We start from the raw sequence: 17,081 nt of genomic DNA, 5'->3' as shown, positions 1-17,081 counted from the left end.
TACCACCTAAACAGAAAAAAACAAGGTTACAATGGGCTAAGAAAAAGCAATCGTGGACTGTGGATGACTGGATGAAAGTCATATTCAGTGATGAATCACGAATCTGCATTGGGCAAGGTGATGTTGCTGGAACTTTTGTTTGGTGCCGTTCCAATGAGATTTATAAAGATGACTGCATGAAGAGAACATGATATGGGGCTGCATGTCAGGTAAAGGCACTGGGGAGATGGCTGTCATTACATCTTCAATAAATTCCCAAGTTTACATTGATATTTTGGACACTTTTCTTATCCGATCAATTGAAAGGATGTTTGGGGATGATGACATCATTTTTCAAGATGATAATGCATCCTGCCATAGAGCAAAAACTGTGAAAACATTCCTTGAAAGAAAACACATAAGGTCAATGTCATGGCCTGCAAATAGTCCGTATCTCAATACAATTGAAAATCTTTGGTGGAAGTTGAAGAAAATGGTCCATGACAAGGCTCCAACCTGCAAAGCTGATCTGGCAACAGCAATCAGAGAAAGTTGGAGCCAGATTGATGAAGAGTACTGTTTGTCACTCATTAACTCCATGCCTCAGAGACTGCAAGCTGTTATTAAAGCCCGAGGTGGTGCAACAAAATACTAATGAGTGTTCTTTTGTGTGTTTGTTTTTCATGATTCCATAATTTTTTCCTCAGAATTGAGTGATTCCATAATTTTTTCCCTGTGCTTGGTCTGAAAAAAATTACCCTTACTGAGTACCACATTGTTAATCTTGATTTCTTTTAGTGTTTCTTAAAGCCATAAAGTTGCCATTTGAAATTACTTTAGTTTTGTGCCATGTGAACATCCTCCGAGCCCGGTGATTCCATAATTTTTGCCAGGGGTTGTATATACCAGGATGGGGCCAGAATAAGGGAAATATATACCAGGATGGAGGACATATACTTATACCAGGATGATAGGGGGGGCTGCCCAGTACAAATCTTGCATTCGTGCCCATTAGACTCTAGCTACGCCAATGGGCACAGGTGTTACAGATGTTAACAATTCTGACTGCTGTCCCTTGCACAAGAAAGGTGCTGTATACTGCAGACAACATAATTATTGCAGCAGTAGGAGAGTTGAGAAACAGTGCTCTCAATTAGACACCAATATTGGAAAATCCAATAATTAGGGTCTTAGCACCAGTTAGTAATTCAGTTAGTGTTGGGTATATCACATTGCTCATTTTAAATACTGGTATTCCCATGCACCTTTTCACACCCACACATGGGTATACGCTTCCTGATTTTGGCTATTTGCTCTTGTCCTCCTCCTTCTCCTCATCCTCATCCTCAACCACCATATCCCTAGGGTGACCGTGGTCCGTGATGCAACACCCACATAATTTTTTTAAAGGGTCTTTATGATGCATATAAAAAAAAATTTTTATACAGTATGTTCATGCATACCCCCCAGGGGTAAATGTTTGTCAGCCCATACACTTAATGCATGGGCATTACAAGTATAGGAGACCCGCTCCTTTCTAATGGGAACATTTTTTTATGAGGCCCTCCTCCACGTCTCTTCCAAGGGACATTGTAATGCCTCACAATTTTTGGCACCCCTTGCATTCACTGCATAGGCCAACCCTATGGGATACCCACTTCCTAATAGTGGGAACATTTTTTATGAGGCTCTCTACATCTCTTCCAAGAGACATTGTAGTTTCACCAAATCGTTGGCAGCCGTTACTTCACTGCATAGGCAAACAGTATGGGAGACCCTCTCCTTTCTAATGGGAATTTGTCATGACTGTGGCTCTGCTCTATGTGTCTTTAAATTATTAGTGGGGTTTTTCCCAAATTTTGTCAGCCCTTGCAGTCACAGCATGGGCATTACCACTATAGGAGACCCTCTCCTTTCTAATGGGAACTTGTCGTTACTGTGACCCTGCTCTATGTGTCTTTAAATTGTTAGTGGGGTTTTTCCTAAATTTTGTCAGCCGTTGGACTCACTGCATACCCTATAACAGTATAGCACACCCACTCCTTTCTAATGGAAACATGTCATTACTGTGGTCCTGCTCTATGTGTCTTTAAATTGTTAGTGGGTTTTTTCCTAACTTTTGTCAGCCGTTGGATTCGCTGCATACCCTATAACTGTGTAGCATACCCGCTCCTTTGTAATGGAAACATGTCATTATTGTGGCCCTGCTCTATGTGTCTTTAAATTGTTAGTGGGGTTTTTCCCAAATTTTGTCAGCCCTTGCAGTCAAAGCATGGGCATTACCACTATAGGTAAGTAGGATCTTTATTTAGTATAAAAAACATTGTCGCCAATGTAACCTCAATGTAATCACATTGTTCAGCTCCTGCACCTCCTCCTCCATCTCCGAAATGACCACATCAGTCACAAGCTGAAAGCACTGCAGCACAAACTTGGCCAAGCGGCAACAGGCTGTGCTGAAGATAACATGCTTAATGCTTAGGTGACAAACCGCCCAGCGCTGCAGAGTTGTTGAAAGCTGTAACACAGCAGTCTGATCTGTGGCTCTCACCGCTGAACATACAGCCAGGCATGGTCGTGTGTGACAATGGGCGGAACCTGGTGACGGAGAAATGACAGCCAGAGTAGATACGGTTTCCCTCTATGCCAGTCCTTTCACTGAGCTAAAGAATATGACTGTGGTGAAATACAACTCCCACTGAGAAGCTGTTTCAGACTGAAAAACATTGGGCCCACCAGAAGATTTGATTCTGAGGACTCACCTTTCTCCCCTGCTCAAGAGCCCATAACAGCTTCAAAGTTTGCGCTATCATGAACTCTCCTGATGTAGAAGCCAGTTCACACCAGAGGTCTGTCCAGCCCTGCCGAGAAGCAGTCCTGGCTAAGAAAAGTGCGTGGGAAGGTTCCAGGACACTCTATGGCTGCATTTTTACTGAGGTGGAAACTCACGCAAACACGGGTAGAACATACAAAATCCTTGCAGATGTTGTCCTTGCTGGGATTTGAACCCAGGATCCCAGCGCTGCAAGGCTTCAGTGCTAGCCACTGATCCTATGTGCTGCCGTTCACCCTCTGATATCTATTAGGCTGGAGAAACTTGCACCTACTGCCACTCTATCTTCAGCTCCTTTGTGAGAAACTAATGTATTTGGGCAGCCACTCAGTCTACCAAATAAAATTCATGAGAAGGAAATTGGGGATGGCTTTGCTACTGTTACTGGGGGCAGTGCTAATACCATGGCGTCGTACCATAGTTTACTGGAAATATTCCAGGCTGGTAGGAGGCAAGCAGATTCCCACAGAAAAGTACCAGCAGTAATGTTCAGGGACCCACGCTTGTAGAAGGCGGAGACAATACCGGGAGAAATAGTGGCGGCTGGGGACCGAGTATGGACACCCAGCCGCCGCCATGAGGTTGTGGACAGCTTCCACCTCCACGAGCCTAAAATGCCACATTTCAAGTGCAAGCAGCTGCCCAGTTTAGTTTTGGGGCCTGTGGGTGGGTGGGTGGCTGGCCGCATACTTGCGCTCGCATTTCAAGTAACAGAAAACTAAGCAGATGGTGGCCTCTATCATCATCATGGCCTCACCTCAGCACTATGAACTCTCCTGAAGGAGAAGCCAGGGCCCACCGGAGGAGTCTCCGGTTCTCTGGTGGGCCCGTCCAACCCTGCCGAGAAGCAGTCCTGGCTAAGAAAAGTGTGTGGGAAGGTTCCCGGACACTCTATGGCTGCTTTTTTAACGTGGATTGGACGTGCTTATGCATGTTATTTCTCAAACCGCATTGCAGATCAGGCCATTGCCCAACTGTGTAGTCATGCAATTAAAGGCGCAAAGAAAGATGTTTGTGTGTCGAAGCATCACCGACAAGTGCGAGCTGATGTTGGACGGGCTTCCATTGCTTCTGCAACAAGCTGCATTAGAGGACTTCCTGGGAGAAATGACACCCAGAGTAGATACGGTTTCCCTCTATGCCAGTCCTTTCACCGAGCTAAAGAATATGGCTGTGGTGAAATACAACTCTCACAGAGTAGCAATGTCAGACTGAAAAACATTGGGCCCACCAGAGGATTTGATTCTGAGGGCCCACCTTTCTCTCCCGCTCAAGAGCTCCATAGCAGCTGCAAAGTTTGAGCCTATCATGAACTCTTCTGATGGAGAAGCCAGGGCCCACCCGACGATTCTGTGGTGGGCCCGTCCAACCCTGCTGAGAAGCAGCCCTGGCTAAGAAAAGTGTGTGGGAAGGTTCCCGGACACTCTATGGCTGCATTTTTAATGTGGACTGGCTCCGTACCATCCCTGGCCACATTCACCTGTTCACGTGTTTGTGGTTAGGCGGTCCTTCCCAGTAAGTGCACTGGGGAGGGTACGGGTAACGTTGTGGGACCCGTGCTTGTGGAAGGCGGAGACGATACCGGGATAAATAGTGGCGGCTGGGGACCGAGCATGGACAACCGGCCGCAGCCGGCATGAGGTTGTAAAAAGCTTCCACCTCCACGAGCCTAAAAGGCCACATTTCAAGTGCAAGCAGCTGCCCAGAAATCTGGCAGTTTAGTATTGCGGCCTGTGGGTGGGTGGCTGGCTGCATACTGGTGCTTCCATTCCAAGTAACAGAAAACTAAGCAGATGGTGGCCTCTTTCATCATCATGGCCTCACCTTCGGCACTATGAACTCTCCTGAAGGAGAAGCCAGGGCCCCCTGGAGGAGTCTCCGGTTCTCTGGTGAGCCAGTCCAACCCTGCCGAGAAGCAGCCCTGGCTAAGAAAAGTGTGTGGTAAGGTTCCCGGACACTCCATGGCTGCATTTTTAATGTGGACTGGCTCCATACCCGTGCTTCTGGAAGGCAGAGACGAAACCGGGAGAAATAGTGGCAGCTGGGGACCAAGTATGGACCCCTGGTCGCCTCCGGCATGAGGTTGTGAAAAGCTTCCGCCTCCACGAGCCCAAAAGGCCACATTTCTAGTGCAAGCAGCTTTAGAGGACTTCCTGGGAGAAATTACTGCTGGACTAGTTATGGTGAAATACAACTCTCAGCAAAAAAATCTGTGGACTGGCTCCGTACCATCCCTGGCCACAATCACTTGACCACGTGTTTGTGGTTAGGCGGTCCTTCCCAGTAAGTTCACTGGGGAGGGCACGGGTAATGTTGTGGGACCCGTGCTTGTGGAAGGCGGAGACGATACCGCGAGAAATAGTGGCGGCTGGGGACTGAGTATGGGCACCCGGCTGCCGCCGCCGGCATGAGGTTGTAAAAAGCTTCCGCCTCCACGAGCCAAAAAGGCCACATTTCAATTGCAAGTAGCTTTAGAGGACTTCCTGGGAGAAATGACAGCTGGACTAAATATGGTTTCCCAAGTCCTTTCACCAAGCTAACGAATATGGCTGTTGTGAAATACAACTCAGCAAAAAAGCTGTGGACTGGCTAAGTACCGTCCCTGGCCACATTCACTTGACCACATGTTTGTGGGTATGCGGTCCTTCCCAGTAAGTTCACTGGGGAGGGCACGGGTAATGTTGTTGGACCCGTGCTTGTGGAAGGTGGAGACGACTCCGGGATATATTAGTGGCGGCTGGGGACCGAGTATGGATACCCAGTCGCCGCCGCCATAAGGTTGTGGACAGCTTCTGCCTCCATGAGCCTAAACGGCCACATTTCAAGTGCAAGCAGCTGTCAAAAATTTGGCAGTATAGTATTGCAGCCTGTGGGTGGGTGGGTGGCTGGCTGCATACTTGCACTTGCATTCCAAGGAATGGGGTAGGGACAACTGAACGCTGCACTGGGACAAGGACGTGGACGGTGATTGTTGCAAGTCTGCAATGACAGGTGCATGGCGGGAGGCATCTTCGCATGCGCCAAGGATCACTTATTATGGGCACACTTTTAGGCAGTGACCTGGGAGTCAGAGAGTCCAGGGGTCTTCCCCATGCTGTTCCCATGTCTTTTCAGCACTGTATGCATGTGTCTGATGATGTGTCACACACCACATGGCCAGATAAGGCTGTAAAATGTTAAAATGACTTTTCCCAGTGAATGCATTTGTCTTGGTTGAAAGCAATGCAAAAGTGCAAAAACGCATCAAAAATGCTACGTGTGAACATACCCCAAGGTGTGGAGGAATATTTTTGGTTTTGGTTATTTATTTTGCCTTAAATACAATTCATTACCCTTGAAAGGATGTTCCTTAACATATTTCCCAGGAAAATCCATTTTGGTTTCGTTTTTGCATGTTTTATTGTGAGTCCGTTAAAGTGGTGTAATACCTCTGACAACGTTGTTGACAGCAGTGACCTGGGAGTCAGAAATGCTTCCAGGGGTCTTCCCCATGCTGTTCCCATGTCATTTGAGCACTGTTCCCATCGATTTGGGCAATTTTTAGGCCCTCTGCAGACCGCCAGGGGGGGAGCCGCCTGAAAAATGCTTGAGTTTCCCATAGACTTACATTGGGCTCGTTGCTCGGGTCGAACACCTGAGTATTCCAATGTGCTCGACCCGAGCATCGAGCACCCGAGCATTTTAGTGCTCGCCCATCACTAGTAAGTACCGATCAAATATACAACTTGCCCCACAAAAAAAATATATCAGCACTGTACAGCTTTTATGGTGCAACCTTTTAACAAGTCTTAACACATAACTAAAGATATAGGCAGGGCCAGCGTCAGCACCCGGCACACCCTGACAAGTGCTGGGGCCCTGAGCAGGCGGGGGGGGGGGCCCACTCACCATCGGGCACCCCGCGCGCTATGGGACCCGTGAGTGGAGGAGAGCGGTGTCAGCGCCCGCTCCCCCCCCGCCTTGCTCAGGGCCCCGGCAGCCGGCACAATACGTACCTCTCCCCGCGCCTCTGCAGCAGCTCCGGTCTCTTCCGTGGCTGCTGCACTGTGACGTCTCAGGTCAGAGGGCGCGGTGACGTCTTTACACCACACCACGCGCTCTCCTGAGCCGTCACAGTGCAGAGAGCGGGAAGACGCTGGAGTCCAGAGCTGAGAAGTAAGGTGAGTATTTGATTTTTTTTTTAAATGTATGGAGGCATGGGGCATTATATGAGGGGTGGGTGACATCCTGCATGGGGCATTAAAAGGGAGGGGAGTGTGTGACATCCTGCATTTGGCATTAAAAGGGGGGGGTGACATCCTGCATGGGGTATTATAAGGGAGAGGGGGGTGTGACATCCTACATGGGGCATTATAAGGGAGAGGGGGGTGTGACATCCTGCATGGGGCATTATAAGGGGGGGTGACATCCTGCATAGGGCATTATAAGGGAGAGGGGGGGTGACATCCTGCATGGGGCATTAAAAGGGAGGGGGGGTGGCATCCTGCATGGGGCATTATAAGGGAGGGGGGTGACAACCTGCATGGGGCATTAAAAGGTGGGGGGACATCCTGCATGGGGCATTATAAGGGGGGGTGACATCCTGCATGGGGCATTAAAAGGGGGGGTGACATCCTGCATGGGACATTATAAGGGAGGGGGGGTGTGACATCCTGCATGGGGCATTAAAATGGGGGGGTTACATCCTGCATGGGGCATTATAGGCGAGGGGGTGTGACATCCTGCATGGGGCATTATAAGGGGGGTGACATAATGCATGGGGCATTATAAGGGGGGTGACATAATGCATGGGACATTATAACGGGGGTGACATCCTGCATGGGGCATTATAAGGGGGGTGACATCCTGCATGGGGCATTATATGGGGGGAACAGCCTGCATGGGGTATTATGTGGGGGAACAGCCTGCGTTGGGCATTATGTGGGGGGAACAGCCTGGGTGAGGCATTATGTGGGGGCAACAGCCTGCATGAGGCATTATGTGGGGGGGAACAGCCTGCATGGAGCATTATGTGGGGGCACAGCCTGCATGGAGCGTTATATGGGGGCCAGTATCCTGTATGGAGCGTTATATGGGGGCCAGTATCCCGTATGGAGCGTTATATGGGGGCCAGTATCCTGTATGGAGCGTTATATGGGGGCCAGTATCCTGTATGGAGCAGTATATGGGGGCCAGTATTCTGTATGGAGCGATTCGCCAGTTTCTGAGCTATTGTGGAATTTAAAATAGATATCGCTCAAGTAATGTAAGAAGTGAAATATTTGGCATTGTACTATATATATATATTTCTCTGCGGTATCTGTGCATCCTGAATCGTGGTATGTGTTAAAGGGGCCCACTGAGACTCTTTTGCCCAGGGCCCACAAAAACCTGGAGCCGGACCTGGATATAGGCCACGTGTATTTAAGAAAAGTCTATTGCTTTTTATTGTTGTCTTGCTTGATAAAGTTCATATGGCCCGAAACATTGTTAAATTGTTTTGATACTATTTTGTCTTTTTGTCTTTTAATCTGATGGCATGAATAAAATATATAGTTTAATCCGTCTCTGGTGTCTTGCACCACTGGACAGTATGAATATAGGCCAAACCAAACAAACAAATAAACAAAAAGATAAACATCTGCAGGGAGCTGGGGATTTTTTGTTAAGAACCCAAAATTGTGCTTTCCAAAAAAATGAGCATATACCCTACAGCAAGTAAATAGTAATAGTTCATGTAAATAACATAGGGCAGGGCTGCCACCAGGAATTTCTGGGCCCCATACTGGCAAAATTTTCGGGCCCCCTTGAGACTCCCACATGGCAATAGATTTAAAGTGAGGACGCAAGTACAGTTCGCTGGGGCCCGGTAAGCAGAAAGAGGGGGGGGCTCCATCCAGGTCCTTCTGCTCACAGGGCCCATACAGCAGTAAGGGTAGTAATGCTCTGATTGCGGCCCTGATAAAGGGTACTTAGTTAACGCTATTACTTCCAAAGTACAAGCGCCCTTAGAAACCTTTTCCCATCACTTTGGACCAGAAGGCTACAGCAACAGACAGGCACCAGTGGCCAAGACTTGCTAAAGCTTGAGGAGAGTCTATGCTGCTCCAAGCAGCCACCAGGTGTTTCACCCCAGTGGTACTGAGGGCAATCGCCAGTTTGGTTCTCCTCCAGTGGGCATAGAGCCGAGAACATCAGGGGGGTACAGAACCTGATAGCTACACACAATTCCCTAGACCGTTAGGGAGGGATCAACCAATCTGAAAAATCATATCCACATCCCAAGAAGTATCACTGTAGAGCAAAGGACTGGTTGACTGGTCTTTGAAAGGTCTTTTATGTGGGCATAGAGGGGTACTATTTTTCCTTGCGGAAACCGCCAAATTGATTTGGTCACTTTTAGAGATCAGACAATGCTCTTTGGGAAAATGTATACAAATTAGCTCTCCTCCAGGTGAAATTAAGCTGTCTCCTTAGTGCCAACTATTGGGGCAGACACCCTATAAGTCAATGTCTGATTAATTGAAGGAGTTGACAGCGACTGGTATAATAATGACTTCTAAATAGGATAAGTCATCAATATGAAATCTGTACGGGTCCGGCACGGTACCCCAACTATTCAGCTGATATCTTCTCTGACAGTGGACAGATTTAAGCAATGTACATTGTTTAGTGACCCTGCTGAGTACTGCATTGGTTAGGGTTGGGGTCCTGGGTTCAAATCCCACCAAGGACAACATCTGCAAGGAATTTGTATGTTCTCCCCGTGTTTGCGTGGGTTTTCTCAGAGTTCTCCGGTCTCCTCTCACACTCCAAAGACATACTGATAGGATATCTAGATTATTAGACCAAGTGGGGACAGTGATGATGATGTCTCTAAAGTGCTGTTGAAATAATGGTGCTAAATAAGCAAAGCATAATAATTGTTTTGGAATCATCATCCCTAGCGCTATTTGTAGATACATATAGTTTCACCTCATGAGAATATCTTGAACTGAAATCTCGGTCCTGGATTGTTTTTGTGAGAATATTGAGCTATTAGATATTAATGTACTATTTCTCCTCTGTCTTTTTCTAAAGGTCATCACAGCAGGTGTCAGTCTTGCTCTAACCTCTATCCAGGATCAGTGCGAAAATCTCCAGAATAGTTCCAACTTTACAGGTGAGTCATAAGATGGGCAGCTAGGGAATTAATAATGATTCACGTCTGGGGTCTTGATTATGGGGAATTTTTTTTTTACATTAACTAAGCTGTAAAAAAAGATCTAAGAAAGATCTGAGCTGGATTATGGTAATAGATAACAAGGCTGACGCTTAGGGTGCCGAGTTGTGTTTCATGCTGTTTATGAGTCTAACACCTTTAAGAATGAAATTCTGATTTATGTGTTAACCATTGTGAACGCCAGCTAATTATATAATGAGATGTACAGAAAGGGCAGTCATAGTAAATGGCATTACCTTGAGTTTGCCTTTAATGCACTTCTATACCATTGCGTTCATGCCTAGTGAAAACACATTTACAACATACAAGACCAAGTGTTCAGCATTGGATGTCTGGAAGTATTATATGTTATAATGAATGTCAAGCCAATATCTAGAGATGCTGAAAAATATGAAGACTTAATTACAGGGTCAAACATATGTGGGCAAGCAAAGTTCACATCAATATTTTTGAGCATTTTTGGCGTAAAATCCCATGGATAATTATATGGAAAAGCAATATAGGAACTGCGCTGTTGATGAATACCAATTAAAGATTATAGGCGACCAATGATTTTTCTAGTCGGTTTATTATCAACGCACGTCAAAGTTATCCAACTTGTTCATTAGGACAAACCACAAAAATTAATTATTTAAGTCATAGACATAAATGGGTACATGTTCTAGCCGTGAAAAAACATTGATAGAACATGTAAGTGAAAAACAGACCTCTGAATGAGGTTTAAATTACTATACTATGTCGGGCACTGTGAATATTCAGAAGATTTCTCAAACAGCTGGTTCAAAAAAAAAAAATTAAAGGCCTGATTCACATTTACACCAGAATTCTGGCATAAAAGGTTTGAAACGTCAGAAATTTTAAGCGCAACTTAGTTTTCACACCAGTTTCTCCCAGGTCCAAGACAATGGCCATGACACAGGCACGACGGGAGTGTGACACCGCAGCTTATCTAATTCATGATGAGCTGTGGAGTCCTGTATGCCAGAAAACTTACTCCAGTCCCTGACTGAAGTGATATATTAGGCATAGCACACGGAGGCAACAAGCTGTACACTATGTAACATAAAAGCTCTTAAAGCAGGAGAATGACAGCAGATGAAAAAAAAGCAATACAATTGCAAACTTGCCTATTTTAATGCTGTCTATACCAATTTCATAAAATGAGAAAGAATACCCCTTTAAGGCAGTCTATGATTGGCGGTAGTTATGATAAGAGCTACATGGCCTCAAAGGGAAATCAGGAAGGAACATTTAAAGAAGGCAGAAACTAAGCTGTAGTAATGCAACCAATGCATGGGTAGTAGCGCTATGGAGAATGCATACTAGTCCAATGGCTCATGTCATGACTTCCTAAACCAGAACGACCTCCATCAGCCTCCAGACCCTATAGTTGTTATTATATCAATACCTGTGTGCATAGTAGAACATACCAAATCTGCAAAAACTGTGTATGGCCACCATTACTGTAACACTGATGAATTAGGACATTACTGTCATAGCTTAGCTGATGTAGAATTGAACATTACATTTACTGATTTTCCTATAGAAAACTGATTGCTGTGCATCCACTCTACATTTCTAATAGGATGACATCCTGTGATTACCACAGCCATAGCATGCTGAAATCTTTCTGCTGCCATTGTTCCCACATGCACTTTCCACATATAATTTCAGGACTGTGAAATGGACTCATTTTATATTGACATATAATTTATATTTCCATTGTTCCTTTTCAGGTCTTGCCTGTAATATGTCTATTGATATGATCGGGACATGCTGGCCGCGCACACTGGCTGGACAATTGGTGGCCAGGCCTTGCCCAGAATACTTCCAAGGCGTACAGTACAATACAACAGGTAATGGAAGAATAATATGCAGGAAAAATTGGAGGATAATATGGAAGAAACTGTTATGAGGCCGAAACGGCGACATATAGAAAACTTCCTATTTGTTAACAATTATTTACATGAAATCTACCAATTATGGTACTAATATGGAGGGAAAGAAGGACTGCCCTCTGTGGTAATGGAAGACAGGCTAATAGAAAGTGTTGTGAGTTATGCTAAAAAAAAGGACAACCCCTGACTATTTGCTCTATTAGAGCATATGCAGAGGCATATATAGAAATCATGAGACTACATAGCAAAAGTCCAAATTGCATTCATCCACAAAAAAGCAAAAAACAATTATTCGGTGGGGCCATAGCAGCATTTGCCAGCATTTTTTTCCTGGCCTCCTAATTACATATGAGCAAACTTGTTCGGAAAACGTTCACCAATCTCAAAGTTGGCACAAACATTGCACATTCGGATTTATGTTCGGATTCTCAAGCATTTTCCTCAAAATTGGCAAAAGTCGGCCAAAGTTTGATAAATGATCAAGTTTCCACTAATGCTTTTGTTAGGACTTTGGCTAGGACAGTGGTACTGTATAGTGATGATCGAGCATACTCGCCCAAGCATCTCAGTACTTGAGATGCTCGGAGCTCACCGAGTACTTGCGAGATGCTCGGGCGGATGCTTGTGTCCCCTCCCTGCATGTTTGGCGCTCTTTACAGATTCAATGAACATGCAGGGATTGCCTGCCACTCACTATAATGCTGCAGCCATGTTGGTTGTGGCATTACAGTGATTGGCTGGCCTCACAGCGTCATCAGGTCTATATCAGACCTGGCGCCGCTGAGCTAGGGAGAGATTTGGTTGAGTATTAGGTAGTGTAGGGAGAAAACAAGTACATTACACATATCCATCTCAGCAAACAGTCCTTCTGAGGACTAATCCATCAGCAGAGATATCAGGCAGGCAGTGTATATAGGCAGGCAGTGTATATAGCAGACTGCAGTGCATATAGCACAAGAGGCTCCATTCCAGTTCTGCCTTTTGCTGCTGTTAGATATTTCTAGACAAAGGCCCAGGTCTCAGGGACCAGGAATAATTTTTTTTGGATCTTAACCCTCATTATTTGCTTAAAAAGCAATCCAGAGAACACCGTTTTTCTGTGCCATTTGCTTGTTGGCACTGCAGAATACAGCCAGGTCCTTTCCATATTACAACGCTAAAAATCCAGCTATTTAAAAATGTGGTTTGTCCGTCACACGGATCACATATAATTGTGCTGAAAATGCTGCCATTTTTGTCCTCCATTCAAATTTTTTTTTAGTGTGTCAGCAAAGTTTTTGACACCGGTTTCCTGTTCAAAATAGTTACCTACAGGCCAGGTATTTGAAACTGTGGTTTCTCCGTCACACGGATCACATATAATTGCACTGAAAATACTGCCATTTTTGGCCTCCATTCAAATTCTTTTTCAGTGTGTCAGCAAAGTTTTTGACACCGGTTTGCTGTTCAAAATAGTTACCTACAGGCCAGGTATTTGAAACCGTGGTTTCTCCATCACACAGATCACATATAATTGCGCTGAAAATACTGCCATTTTTGGCCTCCATTCAAATTTTTTTTCAGTGTGTCAGCAAAGTTTTTGACACCGGTTTGCTGTTCAAAATAGTTAACTACAGGCCAGGTATTTAAAACTGTGATTTCTCCGTCATATGGATCACATATAATTGTGCTGAAAATACTGCCATTTTTGGTCTCCATTCAAATTTTTTTTCAGTGTGCCAGCAAAGTTTTTGACACCGGTTTCCTGTTCAAAATAGTTACCTACAGGCCAGGTATTTAAAACTGTGGTTTCTCCGTCACTCGGATCACATTTAATTGCACTGAAAATGCTGCCATTTTTGGCCTCCATTCTAATTTTTTTTCAGTGTGTCAGCAAAGTTTTCGACACCGGTTTGCTGTTCAAAATAGTTACCTATAGGCCAGGTGTTTAAAACTGTAGTTTCTCCATCACACGGATTACATATAACTTCGTTCCAAATTCAGCCATTTGTAGTGAGCGTGGAAGATATTGTCCTCCATTTAAAATGGGCAAGGCGCGTGTCAAGGGACGGGGAACTGGACCTAATGGTGATGGTGCATGCAGAGGCCGAGGTGGTGGGCAAGCTGAAATTGTGCCACAACAAACACCCTCATCTTCTCACCCGACCTTGCTGTCCCAATTACTAGGGGACTGCAGCACACCACTAATGAACCCAGAGCAGTGTCAGAAGGTTGTTGGTTGGATAGCGGATAATGCTTCCAGTCACTTAGCCACCACCACCACCACCCTGTCTTCCACATGGTCAAGTCTCAGTAGCTGTGGGTCTGGACTGCATATTCCTCACTCTGATCCTCCTTCCTCCCACCATGCTGAGTGCCCGGACACAACTGATCCCACACTTGGACACTCTGAAGAGCTGTTCACTTTTCCATTTATAGATTCAGGCCTCTTGAAGCGGGGCAAGAGGAGATCGCATGCAGCAATGCCCAAATATCTGAGCAGCCACGGCCACACAAAGGCGACGGTGGGAAAGTGTCACAACAGGTGGACGATGATGAGACACAATTGCCAGAAAGTCAGGATGAGGACCAGGGTGCGGAAGTGGAAGACGAGGTGGTGGATGATATAGTAAATGACCCAACCTGACACAAGGACATGCAGAGCGAGGACAGCAGCACACAGGCAGGAAGAAGCAGTGTGGTGGCCGCATACAGAAGGCAGGCAACCGTTCCCTGTTACACCAACACGAAGGAAGTTGCCAGTACAACTGTTACGTCTTCTGGAGTCTGGTTGTTTTTTAAAGACTCTGCCGATAACCCTAAAAGGCCATTTGCACCACCTGCCAGGCCAGCATCAGCAGGGGTGGCAAAACTAGCAGCCTGACCACCACCAGCATGATCAGGCCTGAACCTCAGGGTCCAGGAACAGTGTCTGCAGGTGGCACCATTGCTTCTTCTGCTGTTGTGCATGCAAGCCAATCCCCTGTCCATGGTGCATGCGAAGATGCTGGTCCATGATTCATTAGGAACTACATGATATATTTTTATGTGAGATGTCCTATATCTTTTGCCATGAGTACATTCTCTGTAATATCATTGGTGCTTATTAGTGTTGAGCGAACATGCTCGACACTGCTCGGTACTCGCCCGAGCATCACGCTACTCAGGATGTTCGGCGAGCACTGAGCATTTCCGGGTTACTCGGGCGGGAGCTCGGGTCTCCGCCCTGCATGTTTGGCGCTCTTTACAGAGCCAATGAACATGCAGGGATTGCCAGCCAGTCACTGTAATGCCGCAGCCATGTTGTTTGTGGGCATTACAGTGATTGGCTGGCCGCACAGCGTCACCTCGAGTATTTAAAACTGGGCGCCGCCATCTTGGACACAGTCGCTCCGGATCAGACAGTGTAGGGACAGCGCTGCTGATTTAGGGAGAGATATATCTTGCAAAATAGTTAGTGTAGGGTCTGTAAAGGCTGCCAGATCAAACAAACAGTCCTTCTCAGGACTAATATCCATCCCAGGTATATCAGGCAGGCAGGCTGTGTCGCTCACTGTTCAGCCGCAAATATATATATATTTTAAAAAGCCTGGTATACACCAGTAAATTATAACTGTGGTTTTGCTGTTCCACGGTAAAAAATCTCTATTATCCTGCTTTTTGCATTTTTTGCTGTAAAAAAAAAAAATAGTGTCTCCCTGATTTTTCTGACACAAATATATCTGTTGAAAATAGTCTGGTGTAGGCCCGAGAAATACAAGTGTGGTTCTGCAGTTCCACGGTACAAACCTCTGCATTATCCACTTTTGGGCCATTTGTATATAAAAAAAAACAGTTTGAGTGTGTCGCTCACTGTTCAGCCGCAAATATATATATATTTTAAAAAGCCTGGTATACACCAGTAAATTATTACTGTGGTTTTGATGTTCCACGGCAAAACATCTCTATTATCCTGTTTTTGGCATTTTTTGCTGTATAAAAATAATAATAGTGTCTCCCTGATTTTTCAGACACAAATATATCTGTTGAAAATAGTCTGGTGTAGGCCAGAGAGACAGAAGTGTGCTTCTGCTGTTCCACGGTAAAAAATCTCTATTATCCTGCTTTTTGCATTTTTTGCTGTAAAAAAAAAAAAAAATAGTGTCTCCCTGATTTTTCAGACACAAATATATCTGTTGAAAATAGTCTGGTGTAGGCCTGAGAAATACAAGTGTGGTTTTGCAGTTCCACGGTACAAACCTCTGTATTATCCACTTTTGGGCCATTTGTATCTAAAAAAAACAGTTTGAGTGTGTCGCTCACTGTTCAGCCGCAAATATCTTTATATTTTAAAAAGCCTGGTATACACCAGTAAATTATAACTGTGGTTTTGCTGTTCCACGGTAAAAAATCTCTATTATTCAGGTTTTGGTAGTTTTTTCCGTAAAGAAAAACAGTAGTGTCTCCTGACTGTTGTGACACAAAAATATATCTGTTGAAAATAGTCTTGTGTAGGCCCGACATCCCAGTGTGGTTTCGCAGTTCCACGGGTCAAATCGCTGTACTATCCAGTTTTGGGCCTTTGGTATCTAAAAAAAAGCAGTTTGAGTGTGTCGCTCACTGTTCAGCTGCAAATATCTCTATTTAAAAAAGTGTGGTATACCCCAGTAAACAATAATTGTGGTTTTCCTCTTCCACGGTTCTAATCTACTCTTTATTACCCTTTTTCCATTGATAGTGCAAGTGTAAGCTATTTTACTTCATTTACAATGGGCAAGGCGCGTGGCAAGGGACATGGAAGTGGACGTTCTGGTGATGGTTCGTGCAGAGGACGGGGCCGTGGCCAAGGTGAAAATGTGCCACAACCAACAGCCACATCTTCTCGCTCCCACTTCTTGACCGAATTACTAGGGAAGCACAGAACAACACCAGTATTGAGAACTGATCAGTGTGAACAGGTTATTAATTGGATAGCAGACAATACTTCCAGTTACCTGGGCACCACCACCTCCGGTCTGTCTTCCACACGGTCAACTCTTAGTAGCCGTGAGTCTCGACCGCATACTCCTCCTCACCCTGATGCTCCTTCCTCCCACCATGCCGAGTGTCGTCAGACAGCAAGTGATCCCACACTTGGACACTCTGAAGAGCTGTTCACTGGTCCATTTCCATATTTGGGCCCCTCGCCTGATACGCTTGAAGTGGTGGAAGA

General features: G+C 45.5%; 1 protein-coding gene across 3 annotated transcripts in view; it reads left to right on the top strand.

The window, feature by feature from the left end:
- The window catches only part of LOC141272416 (corticotropin-releasing factor receptor 1), a 411,824-nt gene that overhangs the window by 209,416 nt on the left and 185,327 nt on the right, over window positions 1-17,081 (top strand). For all 3 annotated transcript variants that reach the window (XM_073683122.1, XM_073683121.1, XM_073683120.1), the window contains 2 exons: window positions 9,872-9,953; window positions 11,750-11,869. In XM_073683122.1, the coding sequence (XP_073539223.1) occupies window positions 9,872-9,953; window positions 11,750-11,869 (202 nt within the window). The remainder of the gene's footprint in view (window positions 1-9,871; window positions 9,954-11,749; window positions 11,870-17,081) is intronic.

Source organism: Phyllobates terribilis, unplaced genomic scaffold, assembly GCF_046119375.1.
Source record: "Phyllobates terribilis strain yellow unplaced genomic scaffold, ASM4611937v1 Scaffold_5__5_contigs__length_657084704, whole genome shotgun sequence".
NCBI lineage: Eukaryota > Metazoa > Chordata > Amphibia > Anura > Dendrobatidae > Phyllobates > Phyllobates terribilis.
Note: the sequence above shows the minus strand (reverse complement) of the source record. Positions and strands in the feature narration are given on the sequence as shown.